This window comes from Salvelinus namaycush, chromosome 28 (assembly GCF_016432855.1).
Source record: "Salvelinus namaycush isolate Seneca chromosome 28, SaNama_1.0, whole genome shotgun sequence".
Classification (NCBI taxonomy): Eukaryota; Metazoa; Chordata; class Actinopteri; order Salmoniformes; family Salmonidae; genus Salvelinus; species Salvelinus namaycush.
The window spans coordinates 12,195,182-12,207,788 of record NC_052334.1 but is presented as its reverse complement, the minus strand read 5'-3'; the positions used below and the strand labels follow the sequence as shown (position 1 = coordinate 12,207,788).

Sequence of the window (12,607 nt, the reverse complement as noted above, 5' to 3'; positions counted from 1 at the left end):
GAAACACCTATGTGAGAATGCTGTTCATTGACTACAGCTCAGCGTTCAACACCATAGTGCCCACAAAGCACATCACTAAGCTAAGGACGCTGGGACTAAACACCTCCCTCTGCAACTGGACCCTGGACTTCCTGACGGGCCGCCCCCAGGTGGTAAGGGTAGGTAACAAAACATCCGCCACGCTGATCCTCAACACAGGGGCCCCTCAGGGGTGCGTGCTCACTTCCTCCTGTACTCCCTGTTCACTCATGACTGCATGGCCAGGCACGACTCCAACACCATCATTAAATTTGCAGATGACACAACAGTGGTAGGCCTGATCACCGACAACGACGAGACAGCCTATAGGGAAGAGGTCAGAGACCTGGCCGTGTGGTGCCAGGACAACAACCTCTACCTCAACGTGATCAAGACAAAAGGAGATGATTGTGGACTACAGGGGAAAAAAACGAGCACGCCCCCATTCTCATCGACATGGCTGCAGTGGAGCAGGTTGAGAGCTTCAAGTTCTTTGGTGTCCACATCACCAGCAAACTAACATGGTCCAAGCACACCAAGACAGTCATGAAGAGGGCACGAGAAAACCTATTCCCCCTCAGGAGACTGAAAAGATTTGGCATGGGTCCTCAGATCCTCAAAAGGTTCTACAGCTGCACCATCGAGAGCATCCTGACTGGTTGCATCACTGCCTGGTATACCAACTGCTCGGCATCCGACCGCAAGGCACTGCAGGGGGTAGTGCGAATGGTTCAGTACATCACTGGGGCCAAGCTTTCTGCCATCCAGGACCTCTATACTCCCGCCACCCTAGTCATACACTGTTCTCTCTGCTACCGCACGGTGCCAAGTCTAGGTCCAAGATGCTTCTAAACAGCTTCTACCCCCAAGCCATAAGACTCCTAAACATTTAATCAAATGACTACCCAGACTATTGCCCCCCCCCCCCCTCTTTACACCGGTGCTCCTCTCTGTTGTTGTCATCTATGCATAGTCACTTCAATAACTCTACCTACATGTACATACTAACTCAACTAACCGGTGCCCCCGCACATTGACTCTGTACAGGTATCCCCCTGTACAGTCGTGGCCAAAAGTTTTGAGAATGACACAAATATTAATTTCCACAAAGTTTGCTGTTTCAGTGTCTGTAGATATTTTTGTCACATGTTTCTATGGAATATTGAAGCATAATTACAAGCATTACATAAGTGTCAAAGGCTTTTATTGACAATTACATGAAGTTGATGCAAAGAGTCAATATTTGCAGTGTTGATCGTTCTTTTTCAAGACCTCTGCAATCCACCCTGGCATGCTGTCAATTAACTTCTGGGCCACATCCTGACTGATGGCAGCCCATTCTTGCATAATCAATGCTTGGAGTTTGTCAGAATTTGTGGGTTTTTGTTTGTCCACCCGCCTCTTGAGGATTGACCACAAATTCTCAATGGGATTAAGGTCTGGGGAGTTTCCTGGCCATGGACCCAAAATATCAATGTTTTGTTCCCCAAGCCACTTAGTTATCACTTTTGCCTTATGGCAAGGTGCTCCATCATGCTGGAAAAGGCATTGTTCGTCACCAAACTGTCCTGGATGGTTGGGAGAAGTTGCTCTCGGAGGATGTGTTGGTACCATTCTTTATACATGGCTGTGTTCTTAGGCAAAATTGTGAGTGAGCCCACTCCCTTGGCTGAGAAGCAACCCCACACATGAATGGTCTCAGGTTGCTTTACTGTTGGCATGACACAGGACTTATGGTAGCGGTCACCTTGTCTTCTCCGGACAAGCTTTTTCCGGATGCCCCAAACAATCTGAAAGAGAAAATGACTTTGCCCCAGTCCTCAGCAGTCCAATCCCTGTACCTTTTGCAGAATATCAGTCTATCCCTGATGTTTTTCCTGGAGAGAAGTGGCTTCTTTGCTACCCTTCTTGACACCAGGCCATCCTCCAAAAGTCTTCGCCTCACTGTGCGTGCAGATGCACTCACACCTGCCTGCTGCCATTCCTGAGCAAGCTCTGTACTGGTGGTGCCCCGATCCCGCAGCCTAATCAACTTTAGGAGACGGTCCTGGCGCTTGCTGGACTTTCTTGGGCGCCCTGAAGCCTTCTTCACAACAATTGAACCGCTCTCCTTGAAGTTCTTGATGATCCGATAAATGGTTGATTTAGGTGCAATCTTACTGACAGCAATATCCTTGCCTGTGAAGCCCTTTTTGTGCAAAGCAATGATGACGGCACGTGTTTCCTTGCAGGTAACCATGATTGACAGAGGAAGAACAATGATTCCAAGCACCACCCTCCTTTTGAAGCTTCCAGTCTGTTATTCGAACTCAATCAGCATGACAGAGTGATCTCCAGCATTGTCCTCATCAACACTCACACCTGTGTTAACGAGAGAATCACTGACATGATGTCAGCTGGTCCTTTTGTGGCAGGGCTGAAATGCAGTGGAAATGTTTTTGGGGGATTCAGGGCATTTGCATGGCAAAGAGGGACTTTGCAATTAATTGCAATTCATCTGATCACTCTTTATAACATTCTGGAGTATATGCAAATTGCCATCATACACACTGAGGTAGCAGACTTGGTGAAAATTAACATTTGTGTCATTCTCAAAACTTTTGGCCACGACTGTATATAGTCTCGCTATTGTTGTTTTACTGCTGCTCTTTAATTCTTTGCTAACTTTTCTTATTCTTGTCCGTATGTTTTGAAACGGCATTGTTGGTTGGGGGCTCGTAAGTAAGCATTTCACTGTAAGGTCTACACCTGTTGTATTCGGTGCATGTGACTAATAAAATTTGATTTGATACACTTTGATGTTATATGGTGGTCGGTGGAGGAGGGAGGAGAGACAACAGGTGCTAGTCACACAGTCACTCGCTGTCTCTTTTTTAAAACACAGAGTAGCAAGTCTGAGCCCGGCACAATTAATTGCTGGTCGGACTTCCTCTAGTAATTTGTGTTTAGTCATTATTTAATCAAACAGTGTGCTTAAAACATCAGACAAGCTCAGTGCATATAGTTGATTTGATTAAACCACATAGGAAGTGTCAATATATGGAAAAATACACCTTTGAAAATTTGGACCAATCAATTGGACGACTCTTGGTTGACCAAGATTTATTTTAGTCTGGGACAGACCTAGTTTCCTTTATTTTGGCCGGTACCTGTACAAGTTCATAAAATCAGATAAAACATCTAGTTGAAAACAGCATCACTCAAAGTAAATCAAATAGAAAGTGTTAATAAACAACAAAAATGCTTTTTACAGTGAGGTATTTTATTAGAAATGTCAAAATTAACACTGTTAGTAACAAGGCAGATATGATATGAGATCCGGAGAATAGGGAGGGCAGGTTTAATACCCTGCAAATCTGTCTGTATCGTGGAGCATGTTAGTACCACTGTCTGTATAGTACAGATGTAGGATCTTCATTTGAGCCAGTTTGCTACAGCAGGAAAATAATAATGGAAAATGTAAATTATGTGGATTATAATTAATGGCCATTTTTCTAGGGGTTGATACATTTTTTGTAAAGGAAAAGTCTGACATTACAAACTTCCCAAGCCTTTTTAAACCTCAAATACACTACAACTGTTAAATATAATGCATTGCAGGAAAGTTATTTCACAACAAGGTGATCAAATTACAATCCAACATCTGTACTAGGCAGGGTTTTGTACCACAATGAGTGTTTGATATGAATGACTAACATTAATTAGATAGCACATACTAAAGATCTGAAAATAACCTATTATTCTGTGGCGTACGCAGGGAGAACAGAAAACAAATTAAATTAAGTTGTATTGGATTCCCCAAGCTTTACCAACTGACGATACAACACCCATCTGTTCTCTTTCTGTAGCCTGCAGCTATGACAGCTCTGACTGACTGGACGATAGTATTATACATTTCTCTGTTTGATATATATATATAAAAAAAAGAAACACAGACAGAAAATATAATATAAAGAAAGTCTGGATGCTGTATTGTTCTAGATAAACTAGACGTATTGCCATTGAAACATCAAAATAAAACATCCAATAAAATGTCTCCAACTAGATGATGGGTGAGTTAGAGGGGAAAGTACATCTACACAAATATCAGACTCATTTTACGATTCATATACTAATCCGGGACCAAACATTTAAGCTAGTAGTCACCAACTGATGTTTTCTTTTGTTTGTTCTTTTTACAATCATTGACCACCGACTAGTCACATAAAAAGGCTGTCCTGCAGATCATTTTCTGTATTTCGTCACTTTCCTGTACATAGCCATTTTCAAATTTAAAAAGGAGAAAGAGGAAGACATATCGTCTTCTGGTTGTTGACTTTCCCAAGTATAGTATGAGCTGACTGCTGTTGAGCAAACCTGGGTTCATATAGTATTTGTTTTCTTCCAAATACTTTAAGCGTTTGAGCCTGTCTCGAGTGCCAGATGGGAGGGGTTTGCTTTTGGGTCTATTCCATTGGCTTTATTGCGCCAGACAAGCTCAATCAAGCTCAGATTAAGTACTTGAAAGAAAACAAATACAATCTGCACCCAGGTCTGCTGTTGAGTGGATGATGAGGTGGAACCATGGTCTGTGATGCTGACGTTCAGTGGTTACTATGGGATCTGTCTCAGTCTCAAGCAGCGCTGGACACAGCCAGCTTCTTCAGGTGGTCCATGAATACCTGTAGACTGACGTCATCTGTCAGGATTGGGGCTCCCGACTCCTACACACAGAGAGGACGAGAGTGGAATTCAGTTATATAACCTGGGAAAGTGGTTACACCCTGGAGGCTCTTCAGAGGAGGAAAGGGAGGACCATCCTCAGTGAATTTCATAAAAATAATTAAACATGAAAAAAAGTGCTAATTTTTAAATAAATATATTCATGTCACCAAATAATGTATTAAAAAACACACTGTTTTTTAAAGGTCTACAGTAGCCTCAACAGCACTCTGTAGGGTAGCACCATGGTGTAGCAGGAGGACCGGTTCTCACCCCCTTCCATAGACTTACACAGTAATTATGACAATTTCCGGAGAACGTCCTCCAACCTATCAGAGTTCTTGTAGGATGAACTGACATGTTGTCCACCCAATCAAAGGATCAGAGAATAAATAGTACTGAAAGCATAAGCTACATCTAGCTAGCATTGCAGTGCATAAAATGTAGTGAGTAGTTGACACAGAGAAAGACAATAGTTGAACAGTTTTGAACAAACTCATTTCTTCAAAAATTAAGGAGAGGCAAGAGAGAAAGAGAGAGCTATATTTCGTTGTATTTTATCCACTTTCACTTACTTATCTAATGAATGCAGCTAGCTAGTTTAGCCTACTCAAACACCCGGCTCAAACAGAGAGGGATGCTATGTTAGCTAGCTGACTATGGCTATCCAACACGGTAACTCTTCCAAGTCAAGGTAAGCTTTTGGCTTTATCAATTTATTACCACTGGGGCCCACCGGTGTTACTGCTAAACTGCTTGCTGACTGTACTGCATGATTGTAGCTAGCGGGTTTACTAATGCGTTAGTTCTAGTAGCTATGTTGACTATGATGTTAGCTAATATGGTTACAAAGATGCATGCTGTTTGTAGCGGTTAGCGGTAATGATATGAAGGTTTGGCTTGGAAAGTTGTTTTTGCATGGTCACAGACAGTTGATGTGTTGTACACTGAAGTCCACAAGCGAAGGGAAAAGGTGAGAGAAGGAGAGTGAGTAGATATAAGTAGGAATTATACAACGCGCAAAGTGATCATGCTGTTTGAATGTGGAAGCTATGAAAGTAAATTGTGTTTGCACGTGATCAGAGGTGTATTCATTCCACCGATTCTGTTGAATGAAACGGGGATAAACATACCTGAATTTGTCCAATAGAAACTCTTGTTTGCAAATGTTGGACTAATGATTACATCCTAGATCAACTAGCTGCAGGCAATAGTGTGCAAGGCGGTATTGAATGTGCCACTGTCTGTCACCTTGATTACTCAAAATGTTCTCTCGACCTGTGCACTTAAGTTGTAAACTTTCATTCATAGACAAGATTGTAGCAACCTCATGATCATTCGGTATAGTAAAAATCTGAGTATCACGTAGTAGCCTAAACCTATCGATGTTACATTGAGCTGGGTGAATGGTATATGAATGACAGTCATCCAATATGCTGTAATAGAAATAAGGCCATGCTCATGAAGAAAATGAGTGTCCTCCCTCATCTTAAATGGTACCGACCGCCACTAAGTTACAACTTCATTATCCACTAAAAAATGTAAGATGACTACACTACTTTGTGTAGACTTTACATGTTTGTGTAAAAGAAACGGACAACAAGTAAGAGTTGGGACTCTCTCTCCAGCTACCTGATGACTTTCAATACGACATTAAGCTGAGTCAGGCTGAACCACAGTGGACCCTATGCTCCTCCAGGATCAACAGTCATTATTGCACACACATGCCATTCAGAAAGAGACAACGTGCTTATCCTTTACATAATAAAATACTAAAAACACCATCCTTAGCAGTATGTACTTTTAATTAATAGTATCTTCTCTAGTTCCTGGGTAAAAAAATATAAATAATAATCAGTAGAAGTCTTACCTGGCCCCATGCATACATGTTGTTGTGGGTTTGTGATGGGTTAACTTTAGATAGCAGGAAACGAGCCTAGAAAACAACAAGAACATCAATACAGGAAGTTGAATAGACTTGACAGTTGACATTCACATACATTTTAGCGAGTGTGTGCACGTACCTGTGATCCGCCAAACTCTGTGTCTATGTAGCGGGGCATAGGGAAGCGGCTGTGCAGGATCTCCTGGGCGTCGTCCGCTGGAGCCTGCAGCAGGTGGCGGAAGTTCTCGTACTCGGGCATCTCCTGGTAGCCTGCCTTACGCCACTGAGACACAGTCTGATGGATAGACAGAGAGAAAGGGTTAGAGAGAGGCCAGTGAGAGATGTCCTGAAGACATGAATAATTACATGTAGACGTTTACAGATCTGAGAAATGAAGAGAAGTCTGTTTAGGAGCAGATTGGTTTTGCTTGACATTATTTCAATAGCAAACAATGACACTGGATTTAATGTATTTATTTTTTTCAAACAATACAAAACATACACATACAAACATCAACGACCTCACACCCCCATCTCCAGCGCCCGCATCCCTCTCCGCCACATGGCCTCAAACGGCACCATTTTGTTTGTCTCCGTCATCCACGTATTTTCAATATTTAGATAATAAAGCATCTGACATCTCCATTGTGTTAACGATGGAGTATTGGTTGATTTCCAATTGAAGTATCTCTATGCACCCTCATATGCCATATCGTGAAATATGCAAACAGATTAAAAGTACATTTACAATGTAATACTTCTGACAGCTAACTTTCTAACTCCGCCCATAACTTCTGGACTTTATAGCATTACCAGAAGGCATGGATAATTGAGTCATTGTTAGTTTTACACTTAAGACAGGACTCTTGTATAATATTAAGCGTACATTTTCGTTAACTAATTTAATTAGTTATGCTCCAACATTCCCTCCATCTTGTGCTAATATAAGTCTTGGTTCCAATAGTTTATATTTTTTCTAAGAGGTTGTCAGTTGGATATGCTCTCTGCAAGGTTCTGTATAGCCTACCTATCATATGAACATCCTTTTCTGACTCAAATAGGATTCCCTCAAGATTGCTCTGATGACCAAGAGATTTCAAATCAAACATTATTAAGTTGCATGTATTTGAAAATATCTACATTATTGGTCAGTCCAAAATAGCTTTTTAATTTTGTCAAAGAAATAAATATATTTCCTATTACCAAGTCATTTACGGTTTCTATGCCTTTAGTTTTCCATGTGGACCATATTATCGGTGAATTGTGAAAAGCTATCCAAGGATTGTTCCATAGGGTTGTGTTTTTGGGGAGTGATAATAGTTTTGGTAGAATACGTATAATTTTCATCAATATTGTTATAGTGTTCTTAACTATGAAGTTAATGTTCTTAGCTTTATCCTTTGAAAATAGACACGTGAAAAGATTTGGGGATGCATATGCTCATCTTCAATATGTACCCATTGTTCCTCTTTAGTGCACTTAACAATATGTCGCAAGTAAAAGCCCTGGGTGGCGAGTTGATAGAATTCCAAGTCTAGAAGGTTAAAACCCCCCTCAGACTTAGGAAGTCTATGAGCATTATTTGCCCATAAAAAAGTATGTTATGAAGGAGTATAGTTTTTTAAAGAGTGTCTTTGGTGGGGTAATTAGAATTACCGAGAATAAACATAAAATATTTGGGAGCCATGACATTTTGAAGTGGTTTATTTTACCTGTAAGATTTGCTTTCATATTGGTAAGTAGTGGGATCTTTATATAAAGTTGAAGTCGGAAGTTTACATACACCTTAGCCAAATACATTAAAACTCAGTTTTTCACAATTCTTGACATTTAATCCTAGTAAACATTCCCTGTCCTAGGTCAGTTAGGATCACCACGTTATTTTAAGAATGTGAAATGTCAGAATAATAGGAGAGAGAATGATTTATTTCAGCTTTTATTTCATCACATTCCCAGTGGGTCAGAAGTTTAGTACACTCAATTAGTATTTGGTAGCATTGCCTTTAAATTGTTTCACTTGGGTCAAACGTTTCAGGTAGCCTTCCACAAGCTTCCCACAATAAGTTGGGTGAATTTTGTCCCATTCCTCCTGACAGAGCTGGTGTAACTGAGTCAGGTTTGTAGGCCTCCTTGCTTGAACACGCTTTTTCAATTCTGCCCACAAATTTTCTATAGGATTGAGGTCAGGGCTTTATGATGGCCACTCCAATACCTTGACTTTGTTGTCCTTAAGCAATTTTGCCACAACTTTGGAAGTATGCTTGGGGTCATTGTCCATTTGGAAGAACCATTTGCGACCAAGCTTTAACTTCCTGACTGATGTCTTGAGATGTTGCTTCAATATATCCACATAATTTTCTTCCCTCATGATGCCATCTATTTTGTCAAGTGCACCAGTCCCTCCTGCAGCAAAGCATCCCCACAACATGATGCTGCCACCCTGGTGCTTCACGGTTGAAATGGTGTTCTTCAGCTTGCAAGCATCCCCCTTTTTCCTCCAAACATAATGATGGTCATTATGGCCAAACAGTTCTATTTTTGTTTCATCAGACCAGAGGACATTTCTCCAAAAAGTACGATCTTTGTCCCCATGTGCAGTTGCAAACCGTAGTCTGGCTTTTTTATGGCGGTTTTGGAGCAGTGGCTTCTTCCTTGCTAAGCGGCCTTTCAGGTTATGTAAATATAGGACTCGTTTTACTGTGGATATAGATACGTTTGTACGTGTTTCCTCCAGCATCTTCTCAAGGTCCTTTGCTGTTGGGATTGATTTGCACTTTTCGCACCAAAGTACGTTCATCTCTAGGAAACTGAACACTTCTCCTTCCTGAGCGGTATGATGGCTGTGTGGTCCCATGGTGTTTATACTTGCGTGCTATTGTTTGTACAGATGAACGTGGTACCTTCAGGCATTTGGAAATTGCTCCCAAGGATGAACCAGACTTCTGGAGGTCTACAATTTTTATCTGAGGTCTTGGCTGATTTCTTTTGATTTTCCCATGATGTCAAGCAGAGGCACTGAGTTTGAAGGTAGGCCTTAAAATGTATCCACAGGTACACTTCCAATTGACTCAAATTATGTCAATTAGCCTATCAGAAGCTTCTAAAGCCATGACATTTTCTGGAATTTTCCAAGCAGTTTAAAGGCACAGTCAACTTACTGTATGTAAACCTCTGACCCACTGGAATTGTGATACAGTGAATTATAAGTGAACTAATCTGTATGTAAACAATAGTTGGAAAAATGACTTGTGTCATGCAAAGTAGATGTCCTAACCGACTTGCCAAAACTATAAATTGTTAACAAGAAATTTGTGGAGTGGTTGAAAAACGAGTTTTAATGACTCCAACCTAAGTGTATGTAAACTTCCGACTTCAACTGTATGTGTTGTTTGTTGTCACTTATTAAGCATCCTAAGTATTTTATATTTTTTTGTGGTCAATATAAAGGATTGCTGTAGATCATGAGTTATTATTTTTCTTATTGCCATTATTTAGTTTTTTCCCACTTAAATTTCATATCCTGAGTATTCAGAAAATAGTTTTCACTACTGGTCAGGTATTTTAGGAGATAATCTGCAAATAAATGTAGTTTATATTCATGTTCACCAAATATTCATACCCGTTACGTTTGTGTCCTGTCTAATTATTTCTGCAAGCGGTTCAATTGGCAGTGCAAACAGGAGGGGGGGACATCCCGTTCTTGTACCCCTTTCTAAAGCAATTTCATGAGATAATGTATACTGAACAAAAATATAAACGCAACATGCAACAATTTCAAGATTTTACTGAGTCACACTTCATATAAGGAAATCAGTCAATTGAAAAATTAATTAGGCCCTAATCTATGGATTTCACATGACTAGGCAGGGGCGCAACCATGGGTGGGCTAAGGGCATAGGCCCACCCACTTGGGAGCCAGCCCCTCCCACTGGGGAGCCAGGCTCAGCCAATCAGAATTAGTTTTTGCCCAGGAAAGGGCTTTATTACAGACAGAAATACTTCTCAGTTTCATCAGCTGTCCGGGTGTCCTGGGCTGTCGTGGCAACACATGGTCTGCGGTTTTTATTCCTTTTTTTTCAGCTAATGAAACATGGGACCAACAGTTTACATGTTGTATTTATATATTTTGTTCAATATATTATTTCTGTATATTTTTGCTTAAGGTAATTTATATAATATTTGTATTACATTTATTATTTCAGTTGGAAAGTTGAAAGCTTCAAAAGATTTGAATAGAAAAGACCATTCAAGACGGTCGAACGCCTTTTAGTATCAACAGCCATTATTGATAAAGTGAGTGTACAAAACATTAGGAATACTTGCTCTTTCCATGACAGACTGACCAGGTGAATCCAGGTGAAAGCTATGATCCCTTATTCATGTCACCTGTTAAATCCACTTCAATCAGTGGTTACCAACCGATCGTTTGCAATCGACTGGTCGATCTCCAAACCATTCTTAGTCGATCACCAAACATTTCTGAAAAACCCCCAACAATAAAGCCTTGTGTTCCTAATTTTTGTATTTGTTTTCGCATTGTTGGCGGTAGGTGCACTTGATTCAGCAGCCCTAGTGCCGGGAAGGCAAAGTGTTCTCATTTTGAATCATTTCATGTGTCTGAAGGTTGAACTCCGCCTACTCGGCAGGCCCAGAGATCAAATCAAGGGCACCTAAAGGCCTACCGCTGGCAAATCAGACAGCGTCTTTCTCCACAGTTTCCACGCGCCATAGACTGTAAAAGGAAGCCTCTAACGCACAGAAAAGTTGATCATGAGAGATTTCAAAACTTTTAAAACCATAACTAGAGAGAGACTCAACTAATACAGCAAAGAGCTGCTGTTTTTATGAGTAAGTTCATTTTAAGTTGTTATTCAGCACTATCAACACTTTGTTCAACAGTTTTATAAGCCATTAAATGCGTGTTCTCCCTACTTCCACTCACGCTACAACCAGCACTTCAGCTGCAATAAAAGAGTATAGCTCTTTTATTTCATTTCGATAAGCCTGCGTTGTTATTATTTGCGGCTTGTTTTTTTGTATGAAGGAATACATTACTTTCTCGGTTCATAGGAGTAACATGAATTGCTGCATGAGGCAGAAATAATACAATGCGACTTAAGTTTTGCCATCAGTTGGAAGACTGTCTCTTTTTCTCAGTGGAGAGAGGAGGGACGGTGAGTCGGGTGATCAGCAGCCTCACCGCTGCTCCCTCCCTACCCTCAGACTGACCATCAGATGCAGGCCATCAGTCCAGTAAAAAAAAGCAAATTATTATGCTCACTCAGCTGTCTCACAAGTAATAAAACAAATAATATTTTACCAGTGTGATCATATAGCTAAAATTTGGAAAATATAATTTCAAGAAGAACAACAATGGCAGGGCAATTCAAGTGTAGCCAATATGCAGTGATAATGTATTGGGCCTATAGCCTACTGCACAAACCTCATTGCTACAGAACTGGTTTTAATAGGTTCATGTTGCATAGGCTTATGTTTTTTAAGTAATGTAAAAAAAATCTGAGTGGTAGATCTCGGGTTGCATTTTGACGGAGAAAGTGATCTTGACTCAGAAAAGGTTGGTGACCACTGGTGTAGATGAAGGGGAGGAGACAGGTTAAAGAAGGATTTTTAAGCCTTGAGATAATTGAGACATGGATTGTGTATGTGTGCCATTCAGAGGGTGAATGGGCAAGACAAAAGATTTAAGTGCCTTTGAACGGGGTATGATAGTAGGTGCCAGGCACACCAATTTGAGTGTGTCAAGAACTACAACACTGCTAGGTTTCCTGTGTGTATCAAGAATGGTCCACCACCCAAAGGACATCCAGCCAATTTGACACAACTGTGGGAAAAATTCCTGTGGAAGGCTTTTGACACCTTGTGGAGTCCATGCCCCAAATAACTAAGGCTGTTCTGAAGAAAAAACGGAGTGTAACTCAATATTAGGAAGGTGTTCCTAATATTTTGTACACTCAGTGTATATCTTTTTTTAGCGTATTAGAA

At 40.7% G+C, this 12,607-nt stretch overlaps 1 protein-coding gene across 1 annotated transcript in view; it reads right to left on the bottom strand.

The window, feature by feature from the left end:
- Nucleotides 1-3,259: 3,259 nt before the first annotated feature.
- LOC120022961 (protein transport protein Sec23A-like) overlaps nt 3,260-12,607 on the bottom strand; it is a 51,035-nt gene continuing 41,687 nt past the window's right edge. The window contains exons 16-18 of the mRNA XM_038966921.1: nt 6,744-6,899; nt 6,590-6,655; nt 3,260-4,721 (exon numbers count right to left, since the gene is read on the bottom strand). Of these exons, the coding sequence (XP_038822849.1) occupies nt 4,632-4,721; nt 6,590-6,655; nt 6,744-6,899 (312 nt within the window). The 3' untranslated portion in view covers nt 3,260-4,631. The remainder of the gene's footprint in view (nt 4,722-6,589; nt 6,656-6,743; nt 6,900-12,607) is intronic.